We start from the raw sequence: 21,492 nt of genomic DNA on the forward strand, positions 1-21,492 counted from the left end.
CTGTTATTCTCCCGGTTTGTATCTGCTCTACCCATCAGTCATCACAGAGGAGTCCCCACAGGCCTTCAACGCCCATCACAGTGTTCCTGAGCTGAACCAGCAGCCGACATGGCACTCGGCACAGCCTGCCTGACCCTGACCTTCCGGGCTTGGCCACCTCGCACGCATCTGCAAAATGCGAGCTTCCCCCTGGCACCTAAGAGCAGAGGCAAGCTGCTCTGTGGGGACCAGGGTTCCAGATGGGGACATTTTCCCAGCACCCTTCAGACCAGGTAAAGGAAATGTGTAGACTGCGGGGGCGCCAGGCAGAGCGCGTAACCCCAAGACCCGTCCTCTATGTCCCACGCGGGTCTGACCTGGAACTCTCTGGCCTTGACGTCGGGGTCAGGGGTCACGCCGCTGGATTCCCAGGGCCCCGACAGTGGCCCGAGCCCTACCCCGCCCCTCCCGCCTGTCCTTGGGCAACCCTGAGCTTGCTGAAATGGAAAGGGCTCCCCACGGGTGCCTAATTATGGTGAGGAGGCAGCAATTATGCCTAACAGGGATCCTAATGAAGCACTGTCCGAGACGAGAAAGGCAGTTCCGAGAGGGCGTGGGTGCAGAGAGGGCCAGCCCGGGAAGAACGAGGAGGAGACTGAGGATACACAGCCGCGACGAACACCGGAGACAGGGCCGAGGACAGAGCCAAGGATGCGCACGCGCAACAGACGCCACGCGCACTTCGTCTCCCCCTCTGTACGCATGCGCCCCGCTTTCCCCGCCTACCGCTCCCCACAGAACGGCGAGTGGGTTTCCACACAGCGCCTCTCGCCGGAGCGCTCGGCAGTTCGCACATGCGCACCACGGTGGGGGAGTTGCACGTTGCCAGCCCCGAGCTCTAGGAGGCGTCATCCCTCCGGCTGGGACGAAGCACGCACGCGCGGAGGTTCGCACGAGGGAAGGGCGGGTGCGTGCCGCGGGCATGCGCCTTGCGGGGCGAGACGGCGGCTCGGCGGGGTCATCCATGCGCAGGCGCAGTGCGGTGTTTGTCTGCCGGACTGACGGGCGGCCGGGCTGTGCGCGGCGGCGGCGGGGAAGATGGCGGCGTCCTCCCTGGAGCAGAAGCTGTCCCGCCTGGAAGCAAAGCTGAAGCAGGAGAACCGCGAGGCCCGGCGGAGGATCGACCTCAACCTGGATATCAGCCCCCAGCGGCCCAGGCCCAGTAAGCACGGCGGCGTGGGGGAGGGGGCGGGCGGGGCGGGGCGCGCGTCGCGGAGGCCCCGCCCCCGCCGCCAGGCCCCGCCCCCGCTTCCGGGGCGCTCTTGCTCCTCCTCCAGCCCCCCCGCGGTCGGCTCGCGGGGAGAGGGTCACGGTGACCCGGGGGGCGTGGGGCCCGCGGGCTCCGGGCGGCCCTCCTCCGGCCTGGGGGTTCCCACTTACGGCGCTTGAAGCCTGGTTACCCCTAGGCGAGGCCCCCCACCTGTGACCCGCCCCCATCACCGTGATCCTCGGAGCCTCTGTCACCTGCTCTAGCCGTGCCCCACTTACTCCACGCCACCATGACCACCTCCAGCTCCCCGCAAACACGTCCGCATCCCTTTTGACCAGATGATCCAACTCTCGCCGTCTCAGTGATTGTCAAGAGTTCCCTACCCCTTCTCCCCGCCTGGGTCCTTGTCATCCGGGTTGAGCGGGTGATCCGCTCACACTCACACACGCGCACACCTGGCCTGGGGACACCTGAGGTCACTTGACCGCATATAACCCCCGTATTCCTCTGACCAGATGATTCTCCCCTTCCCTCTCTGTGACTGTGTTTCGTGATCCCTCCTTCTCAGCCTGGGATCTTGTCAGGGGGCTCAGCAAACCCCCTTCCACACCCTCTACGCACATATACCAGACTGCCTCATGTTTCTCTAATTTTTCTGGCAACATCTTGGTGACTCTGTTTATCCCTCCAACAATACACACCCAACCCCCAGCCTGGCAACTTGGTCACCTGGATTCTAGTGACTTCCCCTTCCCCACATGCCCACCTCCACACCCACCTGGCCTGGGGACACCTGAGGCCCATGTGATGATATCCAGGCATTCCAGCACACATGTGCTTCCTTTCTGATCCCACTATCTCAGGGCCTACCTCTGTGTCATCTTGTCACTTGGAGTCAAGAGCTGTCCCTCTGACACCCACACCAGGCCTGGGATCCCCATGAGCTCATCTAGTCTCCAGAAGCCCCTCCGTAAATCCACGCTGCTGGAGAGCATCTGATTTTCCCCGTCCCCACAGACCTGATGAACAGCGCCCCCCACACATGCTTTCTGTGTCTCTCTTGACCCAGTAAAGTGCTCTCCTTTGTATCCCTTCTGATGTGACCCAATCTAAGTAGCTTATATAGCTCTTTGGGGGGGTCATCCTGATGGGAGGGGGAGGACACCCCCATATTTGGGTATCCAAACCACTTCCCGCCCCCCATCATCTCTGTGTAGGGTCCACTCTCCATCCCTCCCTTTTCTGACCTGGGTTAGTGTGGGTTCCTTCTTGGGGGGGGTCTGTTGGGGTCCAGAGAAAGCCCCGAGGTGGCGATGCTGGCCTGGACACTACCTGGGGCAGGAAGCCCGGCCAGGACTGGAGGGTCCCTCCTGGGCTTTGCCGTGCTGCCCCCCACCGCCAGCCCCAGCGTGGACGGGACAGTGGGCTGCAGGGCCTGGGGTGCCTTAGCGGGTGGCCGTCCCAGGTGCAGAGCGAGGCATGGCGAGGCCCACGGCGGGCAGGCCCCTGAGGAGCCCCCCTCCAGGCATCTGTGTCTGTGTCAGCTCCATCCCATCCTCCCGGTCCTCCCATCTCTGTCGGTTTCTCCCCATCTCTGCAGTTCGGTGCCTCGCCCTTCCCCCTCCTCCTCCTCGTTATGATTTGATTTCTTTTCTTTTGGACAGATCGGTGGTTTCTGTTGTGATTTATCGTGGTGTTGTTTTTTTTCTTCCTTTTCCCATCCAGTTATTGTGATCACTCTAAGCCCTGCTCCTGCCCCGTCCCAACGAGCAGGTACCAGCCTTTTTATCATCGCCGCTTGGACGTCTGCACCATTGACCTAACCGCTGCCCCAGCCGCAGAATGCCAACCCCACCCCCCACGCTGCGTGTGTGCGCGTGCGCATCTCCTCTCTCTCTGTTTCTCACTTTCCCCCCCTCCACACAGTCAGCGTCCGGCCGCTTGGCCCCTTCCTCTGTGTCCTGTCACCTCCCGCCCCTGCCTTCATCTCGGGCACAGGTTTGGCCTCCCTGGAGGAGCAGATGGGCTCCCTCGATGACTGGGAGTCTGTCACCTGCAAGGGGGCACATGTGTGCATGCGTGCGTGTGTGTGTGTGTATAAGTAAGAAGGAGAGAAAGTGGGGCCAGCAGGGGGCCTGGGCCTGTTGATCCATTTCAACAATCAGCAAACACCCCTGGCCCCTGTGTGCTGGCCTGTTCTAGGCACTGGGGACACAGCAGCGAGCACAAGGGACGGAGTCCCTGTCCTTGTGTGGCTGATGCTGCTCCACTGGACGGGGGCGATGAACAAGGAGCCCCGTCCCGGTCAGGGAGCCCCGAGAAGGCAGCGGGGCCTCGGAGAAGAGGCAGAGCAGAGCAGGGTTGGGGTCCTGCAGGGGTGGTGGGGGAGCCTCTGGAGACGGTGGGATTTGAGCCTCGTGGGAGGTGGGGGGCATGTGATCGGAGGCAGAGGGAGCAGCCCCGCTGAGGCCCAGCGGGTCTGGGATTGGACGAGTGCGGGACATGCCCGTGCGTGGATGTGTGTGCGCGTGAGAGACTGGTGTGGGGCCTGGCCTGTGGTTTTTGTGTGTAAGTCGGACTAGGTAGGGCACTTGTGTGTGTGTGTGTGTGTGTGTGTGTGTGTGTGTGTGTGTAAGATGGGGGGTAGGGGCTGGCTCTGTCGGGGGCTCTGTGGCGTATTGTCTGCCTGTCTGCGTGTGTGGGGGTTTGTGCCCCCGTGTGTGTGTGTGTGTGTGTGCACACGTGCGTGCATGTCAGGCTGACAGCTTGGTACATCTGTGGCTCCTGATGGCCACATGCCCCCGTGTCCTCTCTTGTTGTCATTCTCTCTGTCTCTCTCTCGTGCAGCCTCTCACCCTCACTCTGCCCTCCCACCCTGCCGTGTGGCCCATCACCACCTCTGTGACCTCTGTTCACAGGGCCTTCGTGTATCTCCACTGTCCCCCACCTTAGCCACCCGCACTAGCTCCCTCAGATCCCCATGTGCTTCTATTTGTGGGGCTGGCTGGAAGCCTCCCTCCCGTCGGAGCCTGTTCCCCAGGCTTCGGGGCAGCCCTCAGAGGGCCTGGCGGCCTATGCAAGGGAGGGGGCCCATAGGGCACCGAGAGGTGTGGAGAGGGTAGGGGTGTGGTCTTCAACCCAGACAGCTGACGGCACAGGGCAGAAAAGGGGCCCAGATGCCCCCAGGGGGCGAGGACCTGGCAGCGTCTCCAGAGGCTCTCGAGCCGGAGAGAGAGGGCTTAGGCCTCTGGTCCTGGCCCCGTCGGAGCAGAGGAGCAGGGACGGTAGGAAGCGGGGCCGGAGCGGCAGGGAGGGGCCACGGGAGGCGAGGTCGCTGGGCCCATGCGTGTCCTCGGGGTCCCCAGAGCTCTTCCTTTGCTCCCGCCAGCCCTAGCCAGACCTGCAGCTCTTCTCGAACTGCAGGCCAGGCTCGTATACCTGCCCCCTCGCTCTGGCTGCACTCAGGGTCCTGGGCCAACAGGGCAAGGAGAGCGCCCGGCTGCCAGCAAGTCAAGCATGTTTGTCTCTCCCCGTAGACCACTGGGCCCATGTCACTAGGGGCCTGCAGAACTGTGGGAGGAAAAAGTGGGCCTCGCAGGAGGTCTGGAGAGAGAGGAGGGGTCATCAGCTGAGGGGCAGGCCCCGGGCCCTCACTCCATGGACAGGTGAACCTTGTAGCCAATGTGTTCCTCAGCCAGGACCCCCTTCTGGAGTGCCAGGGCCTCTGGGGTATGAGGGTTCGGTGGAGGGCTGTCTGTCTCCCCCGCCAGGTAGCCAGCCCAGCCAGGGAGGCTGCTAGTCCCTCAGGGAACCCGCTCTCCTGTCCTGGGCCCCTCTCTGGCCTATCTCTGTGGTGCCTCCTCTGGGCAGCCGGGCCCCAAGTCTTGGCTCCCATCTGTCTGTCTTGTCTCCCACCCTCCCATCCCCTAACGCCTGGCCTGCCCGTCCCGGGGTTTCCGCTGCCTGCCCGCTGCCTGCCTGCCTGCCTGGAGCATGCCCGAGCTGTCCGCATGCAGGCTGTTGGAAAGAACCAGACCCCTTGCCTGGCCCAGTACCTGACCCCCCCCCAGGCCCGCCAGCCCCAAGAGGGGCTGTGCTACCTGGACCCCCCTACCCGAAGGAGACAGGCCCAGCCTGGGGTCCTGCCCTGGCCTCCGTTGGCCCCAGCTCTGCAGGCCAGGCTAGGAGGCTTACACATGAGCCCACTGGCCAGAGGGTGGCCCCCGTGACGCTGGAACAAAACGTGGAGTGAGGCAGCCGGAAGCCTGGGTCCCTCGCCCACTGTCTCCCCAGGGTGTCCGCTTCACTCTGTTGGGAAGCCAAGTTCAGTGCTGCCCACAGGGCCAGCGCCCAGGCTGATCCTCAGGCGTTCCCTCCTCCATGGTCCGGAGTGTGGGCACTGTGGCCCTGGGCCTGCTTCCTGGGCAGAGGTGGGGAGGAGAGGGACATACCGGGGAGGCCGCCTGGCTGAGCGGCGCCATCAGCGTCCAGGCCTCGTTTCTCTGTCTGCATACACTTGGGGACAAGCCCTCAGCCTCTGGGGACCACCCCTCCCCACCAGCCCACTCTCTCTCCTTCCAGGTCGGGGGCGGGAGAAGGCACCCTAAGAGTGGTCTGGGGGTGGGGAGCTCCTCCTGCCCAGTGGGGCGGGGGGCAGTGCTGGTCTACCTGAGGGATGCCAGGGAGGGGAGGACGAGGGTCCTGAGTCCCCGAGTGCCCGCCCTGGAGCTGGGGCCAGTAGGGAGCTAACCCCTCCCCCCCGATGCTCGCCCCCCCAGCCCTGCAGCTCCCGCTGGCCAACGATGGTGGCAGCCGCTCACCGTCCTCCGAGAGCTCCCCCCAGCACCCCACGCCCCCCGCCCGGCCCCGCCAGATGCTGGGCCTCCCGTCAGCCTTGTTCACGCCCCGCAGCATGGAGAGGTGAGCTGTCGGGGTGGGGCCGGCTGGCCAGTGGGGGGTCGAGAGGTCAGTGTGGGAAGGAGGGTGGTTTAATCTGTGGGACCCCCTGTGTGTAGGCGGCTGGGGTGGCCTCAGGACCCCCCTCCACCAGCACCTGCTCCCTGTCCCCGCAGCATCGAGATTGACCAGAAGCTGCAGGAGATCATGAAGCAGACGGGCTACCTGACCATCGGGGGCCAGGTACCACCCCTCCCTCGGCCCCCAGGGTGCGGGCAGACCTCAGCAGGGTAGGTCTTTGAGGGGAGGGGGCAGACGCCCGGTTGACCCCCAGCCTTGGCTCTCCTCGGCAGCGCTACCAGGCGGAAATCAACGACCTGGAGAACCTGGGGGAGATGGGCAGCGGCACCTGCGGCCAGGTGTGGAAGATGCGCTTCCGGAAGACAGGACATGTCATCGCTGTCAAGGTGAGCCCCTCCTCCCCGCCCCTACCCCAGGTGGGCCCTGCCCTGTGTGCTGAGGCCCCCTTCCCTGCCGTCCCGTGCAGCAAATGCGGCGCTCGGGGAACAAGGAGGAGAACAAGCGGATCCTCATGGACCTGGACGTGGTGCTGAAGAGCCACGACTGCCCCTACATCGTGCAGTGCTTCGGGACCTTCATCACCAACGTGAGCCCCCACCCCCACCCCGAGGGCCCCCAGGCCCCCGGAAGCCACGCCCTCCTCCCTCCCTGAGACTTCCCTGCCAGGCTCCGAGCACCCCCGCCCCCACCCCCGGGACTGGAGCCAGTCTAGGGTGGGCAGGAGGGCGCAGCCGCCCCCCAGCCGCCGCCCGCTGCCCCGCAGACGGATGTCTTCATCGCCATGGAGCTCATGGGCACGTGCGCCGAGAAGCTCAAGAAACGGATGCAGGGGCCCATCCCCGAGCGGATCCTGGGCAAGATGACGGTGGCGGTGAGCGGCCGGGCAGGGGCGCGGCCGGGCGGGCGGCCCCCAGGCCCCGGCCCCCCTCACCGATGCCCTCCGTCGTCCCTGCGGCAGATCGTGAAGGCGCTCTTCTACCTGAAGGAGAAGCACGGCGTGATCCACCGAGACGTCAAGCCCTCCAACATCCTGCTGGACGAGCGGGGCCAGATCAAGCTGTGCGACTTCGGCATCAGCGGCCGCCTCGTCGACTCCAAGGCCAAGACACGGAGCGCCGGCTGCGCCGCCTACATGGCAGTAAGTGGGGCCCAGCAGCGCCGGGGGCGGGCCTGGGGCCCGGGCGGCGCACCCGCCCAGCCGCAGGGGGACACCCTCTCCCCTCTCCCCTCTCCTGCTGGCAGCCTGAGCGCATCGACCCGCCGGACCCCACCAAGCCAGACTACGACATCCGGGCTGACGTGTGGAGTCTGGGCATCTCCCTGGTGAGCTGGGGCTCCTGTTGTCGAGGGCTGGGAGCGAGGGCTTCTCAGGGTCCGGAGGGGGTGCGAGGGAGGGTAGGGGCTGCCCTCGGCCCATCCAGCCCGCCCCTCTCTCTCCAGGTGGAGCTGGCCACAGGCCAGTTTCCCTACAAGAACTGCAAGACGGACTTCGAGGTCCTCACCAAAGTCCTCCAGGAGGAGCCCCCGCTTCTGCCCGGCCACATGGGCTTCTCAGGGGACTTCCAGTCCTTTGTCAAAGACTGGTGAGCAGCCCCTGCCCCGGCCCTCCGCCCTGGGAGGCGCTCCGGGCGGCCGGGAGGTTGGAGAGGGGCCCCCGGGGTTGGGGGTGGTGTAGCCTTGGGGGAGAAGGGGCTCGTGGTGAGTGGGGGCTACGGACGGGCGCCGAGCCCGAGCCCTGGGGGCCATGAGTTGGGTTTAGACTCGGCCCAAGGGGACAGCTGGCCCCGTGGGTGTTTGGCAGGGTGGCCCCTGGGCTTCGCCACGGGAGGATGTGAACCAGCAGAGGTGCCCAGGGCTGGGGGCTCGGAGTGCCCTGCACCAGCGAGTGGAGTTATGCAGGATGTCTAAATTGTGCAGGATGTCTCCCTCAGGGAGCACCCGCCCCCTCTGCCACCGGCACCAGGCCACCCAGTTCAGGCTCCCGTCCCAGGTGGGAGGCCCTTCTGTCACTGGGGGCAGGCTTCCCGGCTGTCGGCACAGGGCCAGAGGACGCAGCGGCTCCTTCCTGCGGATCCTGCAGACCCCCGGCTCAGCGGGAGGGCCCTGGCCGGCCCCTCGTCCCCGGCACTCACCTCTCTTCCCCCCCTCCCTCCAGCCTTACTAAAGATCACAGGAAGAGACCAAAGTATAATAAGCTACTTGTGAGTACTTGCCCTCCCGCCCTTCCCAGCCCCGTCCCCCTCCTGGCAGGCCACTGGGAAGCCACCCTGGGCTAAGCCGCGCCTCGGCCCGCAGGAACACTGCTTCATCAAGCGCTACGAGACGCTGGAGGTGGACGTGGCGTCCTGGTTCAAGGACGTCATGGCGAAGACTGAGTCGCCGCGGACTAGTGGAGTCCTGAGCCAGCACCACCTGCCCTTCTTCAGGTAGCCACGTGGTGGCGGCCAGCCCCGCGGGGGCCGGGGGCGTGGCCACAGGCCCCCCCCCCGCCCCACCCGGCCACCCAGCTGCCCACCAGGGGAGACCTGGGACCTGGACGGCCGCTGAGGGCTGAGGACAGAAAGTGGGGGGCGCCGAGCCACCCCCGACTCCCTGCCCACCAGCCGTGGACAGACGGGCCCACCAGGCCCCAGCCCTTCCCGTCCTGGGGTCAGCCGGCCGTGCGTCCCCCGACAGACACTGTGAACGGAAGACAGCAGGCCGCCAGCAGACTCGATATTTATTCAGCCGTAACCTCTGGGCTGGGGCGGCCCCCAGGGGCTGGGAGAGAGCCGCCCGTCCTCCCCTTCCCCCACTCGCCCTCCTCTGCTGTCCCCTCTGCCTTGTCCCACTCACGCTCCCTGTCCCTGTCTCCCTGTCACCTTCCTCTACCTCTCTGGCTTTCCCATCTCCCTCCCTGCCTCTGCCTCTCTCCTGGCCCAAGCCCAGGCTCTGCCACCCCCCCCCCCGCCACCCCCACTCCACGCCCGGTTGGCAGGACCCCTTGAGTGGCGTCCTGGCCGGGGGATGGGAAGGTGGGCTGGGCATCGCGACGGCAGCCAGCCCCAGGCTGGTCTCTGTCTCTCTCTCTCTCTTTGATCTCAGGGGGTCCTTTTTGGAGTTTATTGTATTTTATTGTACTTGGTGGGGTGTCCGGGGTGGGGGGAGGAGAAGAGCTTGTCTCGTGGGTTCGTCAGTACCTTCAGAAACTTTTACCAAAGTCATGTTGAGCTGCTTGTGGGGGGAGCCCCCGCCCGCCTGCGGGCACTGGGGGGCTGGGGCTGGGGGCTGAGCGGGGGGCCTGGGCTGCTGCGCTCGTCGGCCCGGCCCTGGAGAGACTGGTCCCAAAGGCTGGCTCCGGGGGCTGCTCCTCCTTTGGGGCTGGAGACTGGCCACAGCTGGAGGGGTGAGTCGAGGACCTCAGGGGGCGTGGAGGGAGCCCAAGGGGCCGTGGCCACCCAGGGTGGCCTTCAGGGAAGGCAGGCACGGGGCGAGGTGGAGAGCAGGAGGCGCCAGTGCGGCAGGGAGGGAACAGAGGAAACAGATGGCAGGAGTGGGGCCGGGGGGCCCGGGGAGGCAGGGACGGAGGGTGCATGGAGTAGAGGCGGGGGTTCGAGGACGTGTGACAGGGACAGAGGCGGGTAGGCCGAGGGCTGGGCGTGCGGAGGCAGTCATGCCCTCGTGGTGCCCCTGAGCACCCCTCGACTCACCCAGGGCCGGCCGGTCCCCAGCCCGCCTGGAGGCCCCAGGCCGGGGTAGGGCCATGTGCCCCCCAGCCCTCTGCAGCAGCCAGAGCAGGAGGGGTGTGTCTTCTTTTTGTTGGTCATGCATGCAAATCCAGTGGACAACAAACAAAAAAACAAAAAAACAAAACAAAAAAAAAACCCCACAAAAACCAACCGCACCAAAGGTGAGGCACCTTGCTGGATGTAGCCGAAGCATCTAGACTTAGCTGCACTGTAGCCTCTATCCTCTGACTCCTCTCACTCACGATAGTTACAAAACGCCGCATATTGAAAACGTACTCGAAGTCATCTTCTCTCTGGCCCCGGGAGGACAGCCACCTTCTCTTGCTCCGAGTCCCCTTTGTGAGGGGATGGGGCAGGGTGGGGGGCCGACAGACCTGGCCCTGCCCTCCCTCCGTCGCCGGGCCCAGTCCCAGGGGCCTGAGCGGGGAGCCGGAAGGTGGCGCACGGGCCTGAGCCCGGCTGCCTGGGTTTATTTTTATTTAACTTGATTTTCTGTTTTGTGAGTGTGTGTCCGCCTGCCCCCTTCAGTGTTAAGTGGGAGGCCGGGGAGCCTCTGCGGCCCCCTGCCTCTCCCACGTCTTCCCCTCTGTCACCAGTCACCAGCCATCCCTCTCGACCAGGCAGAGGGCGGAGCGGGCAGGCGGGGGCCTGGGGCAGCCTGGCCCAGCCCACCGACCCACGACCCCCTCTCAGGCCGCCAGTATTGCCCCCTCCGTTTTTAAAACGAAACGCCCTGGTTTGTAAATCCTTAGATGCTTGAGAATAAACCCCTTCCTTTTCTTCCACCGAGTCTGTGGTGTGTCGTGGGCCTGGCAGTGGGACGTGGGAGGGCGTCCTGACCTTGGAGGGGTGGGGGGTTTAGGGGAGTGGCGTCGTTCTGGCAGATGAGGCCTCTGCATCTAGGGGAAACTGAGGCAGGGTTGGGGCTGGGAGGTGGTGTTTGTCGTAACTTGCCGGATACCAAGCAGCCAGTGTGAGGGAGCTCCCTCCACCCCCAGGAGTTACAGGCCGGCGGGGAGAGGAGCCTTAATCCCCTGCAGGCCTTGGGCGCCGGCTCTGATGTCAGCCCCTCTGTGCGCCGCCCCCGCTTCTTGCCTCCCGGGTGGCCACCGAGCCAAGGACAGGGCCACCTGCCCACCTGCCGGGCCGGGTGCTGCCTGGGCTGGCGCCTCTGCCACCGGCCCCCCCCCCGCACACTTGCCACAGCCGGTCCAGCATGCTGGGTGCCACGTTCCTGCTGTTGGGCCTGCTCCCCGGGACGACCGCCTTGCCCAGCCGGCCACCTGGTACGTAGGGGCTGGGGACACAGACGTCAGGCTCCTGCTCGTGTGTGGCTCTTTCTCAACTGGACCTCCTGTCCACCCCACCTGGGGGAGCAGAGGTGGGTGGGAGGCGGGCTCTGCCCCTGTCCCCTATTTCCAGGTTCTCTTGGATCCCCAACTTCTTCCAAGTCCCTGGCAACCAGGGTGAGGCCCTGGGCTGTGGGGAGTGGTGTACCAGTGCCTTAGGAGATGTGTGTGCGGGCCATCCTGAATGTTCGAGAACCTCGTTTGACAAGGCCCCCAGCTGAGCGCCTCCTGAAGCAGACACTTGGCTGTGCGTGCATGGGGGCGCTCGTGCGCCCCTGTGGGGGCTCCCCTGTGCCTCTGCCCTTTGCTGCCGCTGCTCTCAGCCTGAGAGTGAGGAACCGGGACCAGCAGAGAAGCCCCGGACCCTGGTGCCCAGGCCGGGCTGGGCTTGCGCTGGGCCAGAAGGGCTGGGCGAGAGCACCTTCCCTCTTCCCCTCCCCTTACAAAGGAAAGGGTGGGGCCCGCACCATCCCCTCAAGCCGGCCCTGCTGCAGCCCCGGGCCTCTCGGTTGCAGGGCATCCAGAAGGGGAGGACCACGGATGCCACCCGGGCTGGCCCTCCACCATCAGGTGCCCCTCAACCCCTCCCCGACAGGGAGTCCTCGCCCACTGAGGGTGGAGAAATCGAGGTCCGGGAACCGGGGCTCCTCCGGGGGGCGCACAGCTTTGCGCCCAGCCTCAGCTGCTGGGCTGTGACGTGCCCGGAGTCTCCAGCGGGCGCATCACGGCAGCCGTCCCGCCCGCGGTGAAGGGGGCGCGGAGCGGAGCATGGGTGAATCCTCCGCCACAACTGCGCCCGTTTTCCAAAGGAGGCAGAGGAGGCGAGGAAGTTGGGTAACTTGGCCGGAGGGCCTAAGGGGCAGCGCGTCCTTCCTGTGCCGCCTTTTCTCCCCGCCAGCGCCCCCGTTCCCTGCGGCGCCTGGGCCCTGGCTGCGCCGACCCCTTTTCAGCCTGGAGCTGTCGGACGCGGAGGACGCCTTTCCGCGCCGCGGGGGGCCGCTCGAGGTCCCAGCCGACAGCCGCGTGTTCGTGCAGGTGCGGACGCGGGGCGCACGGGGACCGGGCGGGCGCAGGTGGAGGCGGTCGATCCTGACCGCGGCCTCGCCCCCCAGGCGGCCCTAGCCCGTCCCTCCCCGCGCTGGGGCCTGGCCGTGCACCGCTGCTCGGTGACTCCATCCTCACGCCCGGCCCCGGGGCCCGCCCTGGCGCTGCTGCGCGGGGGCTGCCCCGCCGACTCTTCGGTCACCTTCCCGCCGCCGCCGCCGCGCCCCGGTGCCGCCCGCCCCGCGCGCTTCAGCTTCCTCCTGCGCCCGGTCTTCAACGCCTCCGTGCAGTTCCTGCACTGCCAGCTGAGCCGCTGCCGCCGCCTCCGGGGAGCCCGCCGGGCGCCTGCACCTCTGACGCTGCCGCCGCCGTCGACGGTGCGCGAGGGCACGGCCGGGAATCTGGACGCCAGGGCCTGTCGGGGCTGGGCATACATGCCTCTGGCATCTGAGGAAAGAGCCTCTTGGGGTTTGGGGATCGGGGCACAGGGGTCCCTGGGAACCGAGGGTAGGCACTGGGTCTCTCTCAGGCTGGAGGCTGGGCGCAAGGATTCCCGAGGGGCCCGTAGGGCTCTGCGCAAGGGTTCCTCAGGAGACAGGGAGTGGGCACTGAGTTCCCTCACGGGCAGGGTTCTAGGGTCCCTTGGGCGGGCCTCTGAGATCCCTCCAGGGCTGGGCGCTGGATGCAGAAGGTCGCTAAGAGGAGGAATCTCTGGGCTTCACAGGTTAGGTGCTCACAGAGCTGGGTCGTGTGACCTCCTTCAGTGGCTGAAATTTGGGGTCCTCGCGGGCCGGGAGGCTGACTGCTTGTATACCTTAGGGGCTGGGCTGAGGGACCCCCAAAGGGCCAGATTTCCAGGGGTCTAGTGGTGGGACTCCCGGTAGCAAAGAGCGCTGGACACTCAGATCTCTTGGGATCCTGGATCCCGGGGCCTGACGTCGCCATCTCCGCCTCCGCCTCCCCGCAGTGTCTGCCTCAGGATGAGGCGTGCGCGGGCGCCGGCAGTGGCGGCGGCGAGAGCCCGGGTGCCGACAGCCCCCACCTGCACACGCTGACGCAGCCCATCGTGGTCACCGTGCCGCGGCCGCCCCCACGTGAGCGCACAGTCGTCTTCCGCGGGGGTCCCTGGGGCCGGGGAAGACACCTGGGGCCTGGGCCCAGTGTCAGCGTTGTACTCCCCGCAGGGCCACCCAAGAACGTCCCCGGCAGAGCCGTGCGCCCCGAGCCTCCCGCGCCGGCCTCGGCGGCCCTGGAGCCCGCGCCGGTGGTGGCGCTGGTGTTGGCCGCCTTCGTGCTGGGCGCCGCGCTGGCCGCCGGGGTCGGCCTCGTCTGCGCGCACTCAGGTACCAACCTCCGCCCGCGGGGACCTCCGCCCGGCCCGCAGCCTATTCCCGCGCGTCTGGACGCCGGGGCGCAGCGATCCCAGCCCGCCCGGCCTGACCATCCATAGACCCGCCTGCGCTACGCCCTCAGCAGCCCCCAGGGGGCGCCCTTGCCCCCGGCCCAGCGCGCAGCAACCCCTACTGCTCCGCAGCCTGCCTCTCCCTTCCAGCGCCCCCACCCCCCGGCCCGCCCCCGAGAGCCTCGCCCAGCCGCCTCCAGCCCAGGAGGCCCCAGTGAGGCAGGTGAGTGTGTGTGGGGGGGTGGGGGATGGGGAGGGAGTAACCTGAGGACGGTAGGACGGACAGCTGGAGGAGGAAGGCGATGATAACGACCCTTCACAGCGTTTTCTCTGTGCCAGCCGGTGTTCTGAATGTGTTACGCATTTTAACTAATTTAATCCTCATAACAACCTTCAGGTAGATACTATTATAATCCCCGTATTAGAGATGAGAAAAACGAGACACTCTGTAGGTAACCTGTCAAAGGTCACAAAATTTGGTGGAGCTGGGATTCGAACTCAGGCAGTAAGTGACCCGCGGCCGACTGTGGGCTCTGTGTCGCAAGCGGGATCCTCAAACCTCGGACACTGGCACTAGGCGAGGAGAATTCGAGATTCAGACCTAGCACCCACCCTCCCGCGGCACACAGACTGATGGGGGAGGCCAATGATCTGCTGGGAAGGGGCTGGCCTACGTGGTGTCCTCTTCCTCGCTCAGCCTGGGTCGCACCCCGCCCCCCAGGGATGGCGCGCCCCCAGCAGGGCTCGGAGACGCACCAGCCACGGCCTCGGACCAGGCCCGCCAGGACTGGACAGGCTGCCCTCGACCTCGGACCCGATGGGACCACGATCCCTGCGCCGCGCCCCCTCTCGCTCCTCCTCCCACCGTCCCACCTGGGCCCAAAATAAACATCTGGTTCGCCCTGTTGAATTCTGAAGTCTGGGTGTGCGCATGGCGCGGCGGTGGAGGGCAGGAAGCGGAGGCCTGGGACTAGGACTGGGGGGATTCGGCTGGAAGGGGTCCTGACCGGAGGGGCGGGGCTCATATGCCCACGTACACGTGTGCAGATTCGGGCCAGGGGAGACCCAAGGGCGTCTGGTCCCAAACAGAAAGGGACCAACCTCACCAGCTTAAGTTATAAGTTAAGTTATAAGTAGGCCCCGCCCCCTTCCTCCACCCCTGCAGCGGCCCACCTGCCCCCAGCGATCCCGGACCCTGCCCTCTCTAGGGCCTCAAGCTCCGGCCTCTGCTCCGGTCTCCTTTCTGTCTACTCGGGAGCTCCTTACATGCCTCCTGCCCGAGCTCCTCCCTCCCCCGAGCAAAGACAAGAGGGGGACTACTAGCTCCATTTTACAGATGAGGAAACTGAGGCCAGCATGGCTCGATCACCTGCTCAGGGTCCCCAGGGCTGGTCGACCCCCCAGCCCAGGCTCTTGGCTACGACTGGACAGCTGCCTTCGGCCAGGCCCCACCCTTCTTCGAGAAGCAAAGCACACAGGAGTTTCACAAGACTTAGACCAGGAACGGAGGAGGGCACGAAGATGAAATGCGGGCGGGGGTCTCGTTTGCCCGGCCTCGGTTCCGAGGCCAGTCTCCCCACCGGTTCCCGTTAAGGCGGCTCCCCCCGGCCTGCAAAGGCAGCGCCACGCCCCCACCTGCTTCCGCCTCTGCGCGGTGCTTTCTGGCCCCAGCGGCCGCCGTAACCCCGCCCACCAGGGAAACGGCGCTCCGACGCTGCCGTCGCCGGCATGAAGCCCCCGCAGCGGCGGCGAGCGGCCCCGGAGCGCTATCTGGGCGAGGTGACCGGCCCCGCGGCCTGGAGCGCCCGCGAGAAGCGGCAGCTGCTACGACTGCTGCAGTCGCGGCGGGGCCAGCCGGAGCCGGACGCCGCCGAGCTGGCGCGGGAGCTGCCGGGCCGGAGCGAGGCCGAGGTGAGAGGCTCCCGAGGACGGAGCGAGGCTGGAGGCGGGGCTAGGATGTGTCCGGGGTGGGCGCAGGGGCGGGGCCTGGGATGCGCGAGGCGGGGGCGAGGCTGAGGAACCGGATGAGCACCGGAGGAGGACGGGACTGATACAAGGCTGCGCGATGTGGGCGTGTCAAAGGCTAAGGGGCGGGGAGTGGGCGGGGCGAGCTTGGGGCGGGGAGTGGGCGGGGTATACGTGAGGCTGAGGGGCGGGGCGAGGGGGAGGCAGTGCTGTGAGAGGCTGAGGGGCGGGGCGTGGGCGGGACGAGCGCTAGGCTGGGGGCGGGGCGAACTTGGGAGGAAGGCGGGGAGTGGGCGGGGCCTACGTGAGACTGAGGGGCGGGGCGAGGAGGAGGCAGTGGTGAGAGGCTAAGGGAAGGCTGTGGCGGGAGCGGAGGCCACGGATAGGACGGAAGGCGCAGCGGGAGTAGGCGGGCATGAGGTCGAAGTGCGAGTCTGGCAATGGGGCGGAGTGGACGGAGCGAGGAAAGGAATAGGGTGGTACTTCGCATGGGGGTGGCCCTGGCAGCGGGGAGGAGCCAGAACCGGCCTGGGCCTTACATCCTTGTTAGATAGCTGGTCACACTGGGGGCCTTGGCCTGAGACCACCCCCCACCCCCACCCCCGAGCAGTCACTGCGACCCTTCACACGGGGCTAGCGGGAGGCTAGGGAGCAGTGGCCGGCCTGGAGCAGGCAGTGGGCTCTGGCTTCTTCCTCCCAGCTCCGGGCTTACCGAGGGCCCGTTCGGCCTCCTCCTCTCTCCCCAGATCCGGGACTTCCTGCGGCAGCTCAAGGGCCGCGTGGCCCGGGAGGCCATTCAGAGAGTGCATCCAGGTGGCCCCCAGGGTCCAAGGCGCCGGGAAACACAGACCCCGGCCCCCATCGAGGTGTGTCAGGGCAAGAAGTTGCGGGGGATAACCTTGTCAGAGGATCCCCAGGAGGGCAGGGCTTGGGGGGGTCCTGAGGGTTGATCCCCAGGCCGACCGAGTATCTTCTGGTTGCCCCACCTAGGTGTGGATGGACCTGGCTGAGAAGATCACAGGCCCGCTGGAGGAAGCCCTGACTGTGGCTTTCTCCCAGGTACAGCCATCCCCCGGGCAGGCGGGGGTGTCCTGGAGACAGGGCCATACCTAGGAGTCTAGATGGACCCTTCTTCCTGCCAGCTCTGTGCCTCTGGCCAGTCCCTGGACACTCTGAGCCTCGGTGTCCCCGCTTCTGAGGCCAGCTCCTGGATGTGATCCTTCCTCAGGGTGGCAGGGAGGATTCTGTGAGCAGGTGGAGGTGGAGGGCCTAGTAAGTGCAGGGCAGTGGCGTGGCAGGTGGGAGGACTTCCGCCTTTCCCCACTGATCTCTCTGCCTGCCAGGTGCTCACCATCGCGGCCACGGAGCCCATCAGCCTCCTGCACTCCAGACCCCCCAAGCCCACGCAGGCCCGTGGAAAGCTACTGCTCGTCAGTGCCCCTGGAGGGCAGGAGGCCCCGGGCCCTGAGGCCCCTGGCCCCACCCACGAGGCGCCTGGCCCCACTCCTGAGGCTGGTCCCACCCTGGGCCCCGCCCATGAGGCCCATGGTCCCGCCCCCAAGACCCCTGGCCCCACCCCTCAGGCTCCTGGTCCCACCCCTGGCCCCGCCCCTAAGACACATGGCCCCGCCCCTGAGGCACCCTCCGAATCCCTCGCCGGCCCCTTGGGTGAGGGAGACTTCACCGTCGACTTTGAGAAGATCTACAAGTACCTGTCGTCCATCTCCCGCAGCTGCCAGGGCCCTGAGCTTTCCGCAGCTGGTGAGAGGAATGGGGCCGGGGGCTGTTGGGTGAGGGCCCAGGCAGCAAGCCCCGCTCTCCCCTCACTTCTGCCCTCTATCCGTCACCAGAGTCAGCTGTGGTCCTCGACCTGCTCATGGCGCTTCCCCAGGAGCTGCCCCGCCTGCCCTGCGCTGCCCTGGTTGAACATCTGGCGGATACGTACCTGCGCCTGACGGCCCCCCAGCCCGACCCCACCAGTGGGAGCCTGGGGCCCGCGGCCGAGGCTGGTGGGACAGGCTCCAGGGGGCAAGAGGAGGCCGGCCAGACCACCCCCCAGGCCCCTGAGAATGCCAGGCCCGGCGAGCCGAGACCCACTTGGCAAACAGCTGGGGTCTGTCCCCTGAACCCGTTCCTGGTGCCCCTGGAGCTTCTGGGCCAGGCGGCCACCCCTGCAAGGTGAGGGGCCCGCCCGGCAGAGGACACAGCAGACATCCGTGAGCCCGCCGCCCTCAATCCTGCTCGGGCTGACGCTGGGTTGTCATGAGGATCCGGTCATAGTGGAAGGTCCTGGACACGGGACACAGTGCGGGGTGCCCTTTGAGATGCTCGATACCGCAGGGGTCTCAGGAATTGCAGCCGAGTTGTACAGGGGTTCGGCTGTGGAACTGAGGAGGGGGAGCCAGGCAGCTGGGTTCAAACCATCGTCAAATACCGCCCCCACCCCTTCCTGAGCCCTGTGTTGTGTTCCTGTAACTGTGAATAAAGTTCTTGTCAGTCTGCCTTGCTCTCTCTTTCCTGAGTTCAAGATGGGAGTGGGGGCCCAAAGTGCCAGAGCTTGGGGTCCTGAGGACCGAGGAGGGGGCATGCCAGGGAGGCGCTGTCATCAGCAACGGCAGCTGTCTCCAGGTCTGGTCCCTGATGCTGCCTGGAGTGACCTCGGTTTGGCTGTGAGGGGACCCTTGGTGACACTGCCCAACAGGTGTCAGGTTTTCGGAGCAGGGTGACCTCACATCATGCAGATGGAGGGGAGACGGCCAGCAGAGTGAGGGTGGCCAAGTGGGAGGAGCCAGGCCCCAAGTGGGGGGAGGGGACCCGCAGGGGTTAGGAGTGGGCTCTCCATGTGGCAGGAGGATGGGGGGCGGCGAGCAAGTCCCTGAGGCAGCCTTGGGGGAAGCAAGTGGAGAAGGGAGAGAGGGAGGGGGAGCTGGAGGGGCCTTATGAGCAGGGAGGGAGGCAGGAGTCCTTGCTGCTGCCAAGGTCCCCAAATTCCCGGGAGGGGGGGTGCTGCTGGGTCTCCGTGCGCGGGGTCCCCCTCCATCAACCTCCCTGAGCGTGTGGATTTGGGGAGGGCGGGGACCCAGCTGACCTCCCCTGACACCACCTTCCTTCAAGCCTAACCAGTCCTCCGAGAGCTGGTAAATTTTCTGCCCGCAGAGCTGTGCGTTGACACAGCCTTCCTTTTATAGAAGTGCTCACTTCTCCCCACACACATTGTACACGGCTCCCCGGGGGCGCACAACTCATCCCCGGGCAGGCGGGCTGTGGAGTGGAGCCAGCTCACTCCATGCTCACGGCGCCACGCACCAGCCCCACAGCTCCAGAAGTACAAGCGCCCATGGTGGGCAGCAGGGGCCAGGCTCGGAGAGGTTTGGGGCTGCAGGTGCGGACACAGTGCCAGGAGGCCGTGCCGGTTCTCGGAGACAACCTCCAGGGCTGGCTGAGGGCGCCCCAGCCCAGCTCCCCACCTGGCTAAGTCCATTCCATGGCTCCCAGAGTCTCCCCAAGTCAAGAGAAAGAAGACGGGGGTCTCGGCTGTGTCTGGAGCTGGGGGGATTGAGATGGTTACTCAACGCCCCAGAGCGTGGGTCTGGGTGTTTTCGCAAAACTGGGCAGCCGTTAAGGGCGTGAAGTCAGACCCGGGTTCAAATCCCAGCCCAGCTAGAATCCAGCCACGTATTAGGGGCCAGTCACTCAAGCTGCCTGGACCTCAGTCCCCCGCCTGTAGAATGGGGATGCTAACAGGGCTCACCATCTGGGGCCTGAAGACGGCACAGGCCGTGCGCAGGAGGCGCTAACTCAGCACGCTGCTTGGCAAGTAGTAAGCGCTCAACAATAGCTTTTATTATCACCATCACTCAGAGGCAGGGAGTGAGAAGGCAGGGGGAGGCCCGTGGGGGGCATGGCAGGAGGGATCAGGGCGAAGTGGCAGGAGGGTCAGTGGGGGGGGGGAGGTGGTGACCGAGAGAGGGGGCGCTGACCTTAACTGGGGCCTGGGCTGGGGGCGGGAGTGAGCCTGCCGGCGCTCTCCCCGCACGGAAGGCGCCACGCATCCTGGACACAGCAGCCATGGTCGCTCTTCAGGCTTGGTCTCCGGGGCAGGCTGCGCAGGGCATACTGATATGCAGCGCCCACCCCGTGGGCCCAGGAGAGCCTGCCCCGCAAGGCCGCAGCCCAAGGAGGGGCTCCACACTTACGGGGGCGGAGGAGAGAGTGGACAGGGAAGGGAGAGGGAACACGGGGGTTCCCGCATCCACGAACAGACATGACACTCATGCTCGGCGGCAGGACAATAGCAGAGCCACCTACACGCTGGGGGAGGGCGGGGCGGGTCCTCTTCCCAGCCTGGCCGGTGAGTTAAGGAGCGAGGACAGGGCGGGATAAAGGCACCAAGTGGGGCTGCGGCCTGGCCAGGAGGGAAGATGGGAGGGTCTGAGCGGGGAGGGGCTGGCCTTCTCCTAACGCCCCCGCCCCCTCGGGCTGGGCTCCGAGGCGGGATCCCGAGAGCCCGGGTCGGGTGGCCCCCGGAGACCCCGCGGAGGGCCGGCCGGGGGCGCCCCCGCTCAGACCAGCGCGTAGTCGAACTGCCCGCGCTCGAGCGCCTCCTTGTGGTCGGTCCAGGACGAGGCGGGCATGCGGCTGTAGGGGTCGAGCAGGATGCGCACGCAGCGCACCATCAGCAGCACCAACACCACGAGCAGGCACAGCACGAAGGCGAACACCGTGCGCTGCTCCGCGTCCAGGCCCGCGCCCACGGGGGGCCCCGTCGACGGCGGCAGCGGCTCGGGGGACAGCGTCCACGTCGCGCTCATGGCTCACATCGCCGCGGGCCCTGCGGAGGGCGGGGCCCGCCCGGGGCGCGGGGATGAGGCTGCGCCCTCCCGCCGCCGCCCCCCGGCCGCCGCCCGCGCCTCTGTCCCCGGGCTACGCCCATGCCGGGCCCGCGGGCACGCCGCCGCCGCCACGCCGGGACCCAACTCCGGCCGTGCGCGCAGGTGGGGCGCCGAGAGCGGGGGAGGGAGCCCCGACCGGGCCGGCCCGAGCACAACAGGTGCGAACGCGCGGCCCACGGCGCGGCGGGGGCGAGGCCCGGCTCCCCCTCCCGCTCCCTTTGTTCTCGGCGTCCCGGGCACCCCCACCCCCCGCCCTCGCCCCTGCCCCTGCCCCTCACCCTGGCCTCCACCGCGACCGGGACCGAGCGCCCGGCAGCCGCGCTCTCCTCTGGGGCCCGCGCCGGCTCCGCTCTCGGCTTCTCCCCGGCGGCGGCGGCGGCGGCAGCGGCCTGAGCTCAGCCCACCACCCGCCCCTGGAGCGGCGGAGACCGACGCCGGCGAGCCGCGCGCGAGCCGGGCCGCCGCGGCTGTTCCCATGGCGACGGGGGCGGGGCCGCCGCGGGGGGCGGAGGCTGCGCAGGGAGCAGCGCGCGGCCCGCGACCCCGCCCCTGGCTCCACGGGACCGCAGCCCCCGCCCCGCCCCGCCCGGCCAGGCCCGCCCCCGGGAGCCCGAGCGCCCAGGACTCTGCCCGCCCAGGCCGACTGCAGCGCCCGCACCCCCATTCTCCTACTCGATGGGCCCCTCACCCAGACTCCCCGTTTGGGGAACCCCAATGCCCCCAGCATCACTCGGGCGCTCAAGCTCCCCAGCCCTGGGGACCCCGACACTCAGAGACCCCAGCCAGGTCACAGAGTAATTCCTCCCAGCTTTTCTTACCACTGAGCCCCCCCAGGGGGGCAGGGTCCTGAGCAGGGAAGGTGCTGCCTCTGGGGCTACAGATCCTT

The 21,492-nt window shown here is 67.1% G+C and overlaps 4 protein-coding genes across 6 annotated transcripts; 3 read left to right on the top strand and 1 right to left on the bottom strand.

Moving 5' to 3' along the window:
- Positions 1-963: 963 nt before the first annotated feature.
- MAP2K7 (mitogen-activated protein kinase kinase 7) lies at positions 964-10,739 on the top strand. Of its 3 annotated transcripts, XM_004443490.3 has the most exons (12): positions 964-1,201; positions 2,975-3,022; positions 6,028-6,169; positions 6,322-6,388; positions 6,499-6,612; positions 6,693-6,812; positions 6,990-7,097; positions 7,185-7,364; positions 7,469-7,549; positions 7,667-7,809; positions 8,382-8,427; positions 8,522-10,739. In XM_004443490.3, the coding sequence occupies exons 1-12, from the start codon at positions 1,078-1,080 to the stop codon at positions 8,654-8,656; spliced, it is 1,308 nt and encodes a 435-aa protein (XP_004443547.1). In that variant the 5' UTR covers positions 964-1,077; the 3' UTR covers positions 8,657-10,739. The 3 variants fall into 3 exon arrangements, with proteins under 3 accessions (XP_004443547.1, XP_087282179.1, XP_004443548.1); XM_087426053.1 differs by lacking the exon at positions 6,990-7,097; XM_004443491.3 differs by lacking the exon at positions 2,975-3,022.
- A 724-nt stretch (positions 10,740-11,463) lies between these two features.
- On the top strand, positions 11,464-13,967 carry TGFBR3L (transforming growth factor beta receptor 3 like). The gene is given in 5 exon segments (XM_087426075.1): positions 11,464-12,405; positions 12,408-12,724; positions 13,315-13,728; positions 13,730-13,849; positions 13,851-13,967. Coding segments are annotated over 5 exon segments (1,302 nt in total). The 5' UTR covers positions 11,464-12,071.
- A 1,469-nt stretch (positions 13,968-15,436) lies between these two features.
- Positions 15,437-18,216, top strand: SNAPC2 (small nuclear RNA activating complex polypeptide 2). Its single transcript, XM_087426055.1, has 5 exons — positions 15,437-15,660; positions 16,461-16,580; positions 16,705-16,773; positions 17,058-17,475; positions 17,565-18,216. Exons 1-5 carry the CDS (start codon positions 15,478-15,480, stop codon positions 17,894-17,896), a joined length of 1,122 nt encoding a protein of 373 aa, XP_087282181.1. The 5' UTR covers positions 15,437-15,477; the 3' UTR covers positions 17,897-18,216.
- A 1,319-nt stretch (positions 18,217-19,535) lies between these two features.
- Positions 19,536-21,040, bottom strand: CTXN1 (cortexin 1). The gene is made up of 2 exons (XM_087426073.1): positions 20,885-21,040; positions 19,536-20,545 (listed from the first exon to the last, which is right to left on the bottom strand). The coding sequence occupies exon 2, from the start codon at positions 20,523-20,525 to the stop codon at positions 20,277-20,279; it is 249 nt and encodes an 82-aa protein (XP_087282199.1). The 5' UTR covers positions 20,526-20,545; positions 20,885-21,040; the 3' UTR covers positions 19,536-20,276.
- Between the last annotated feature and the right edge of the window lie 452 nt (positions 21,041-21,492).

Source organism: Ceratotherium simum, chromosome 39 (genome assembly GCF_057802395.1).
Source record: "Ceratotherium simum simum isolate JZ-2026a chromosome 39, ASM5780239v1, whole genome shotgun sequence".
Taxonomy (NCBI): domain Eukaryota; kingdom Metazoa; phylum Chordata; class Mammalia; order Perissodactyla; family Rhinocerotidae; genus Ceratotherium; species Ceratotherium simum.

What these genes read in the sequence shown, in the direction of transcription:
- MAP2K7 (XM_004443490.3), top strand. Translation starts at nt 1,078, where the DNA reads ATGGCGGCGTCCTCCCTGGAGCAGAAGCTGTCCCGCCTGGAAGCAAAG. An exon ending in ACGCCCCGCAGCATGGAGAG is followed by an intron (nt 6,170 to 6,321) that starts GTGAGCTGTCGG and finishes CTGTCCCCGCAG; the next exon opens with CATCGAGATTGACCAGAAGC. An exon ending in ACCTGACCATCGGGGGCCAG is followed by an intron (nt 6,389 to 6,498) that starts GTACCACCCCTC and finishes TCTCCTCGGCAG; the next exon opens with CGCTACCAGGCGGAAATCAA.
- SNAPC2 (XM_087426055.1), top strand. Translation starts at nt 15,478, where the DNA reads ATGAAGCCCCCGCAGCGGCGGCGAGCGGCCCCGGAGCGCTATCTGGGC. An exon ending in CGGGCCGGAGCGAGGCCGAG is followed by an intron (nt 15,661 to 16,460) that starts GTGAGAGGCTCC and finishes CTCTCTCCCCAG; the next exon opens with ATCCGGGACTTCCTGCGGCA. An exon ending in AGACCCCGGCCCCCATCGAG is followed by an intron (nt 16,581 to 16,704) that starts GTGTGTCAGGGC and finishes TGCCCCACCTAG; the next exon opens with GTGTGGATGGACCTGGCTGA.
- CTXN1 (XM_087426073.1), bottom strand. Translation starts at nt 20,525, where the DNA reads ATGAGCGCGACGTGGACGCTGTCCCCCGAGCCGCTGCCGCCGTCGACG.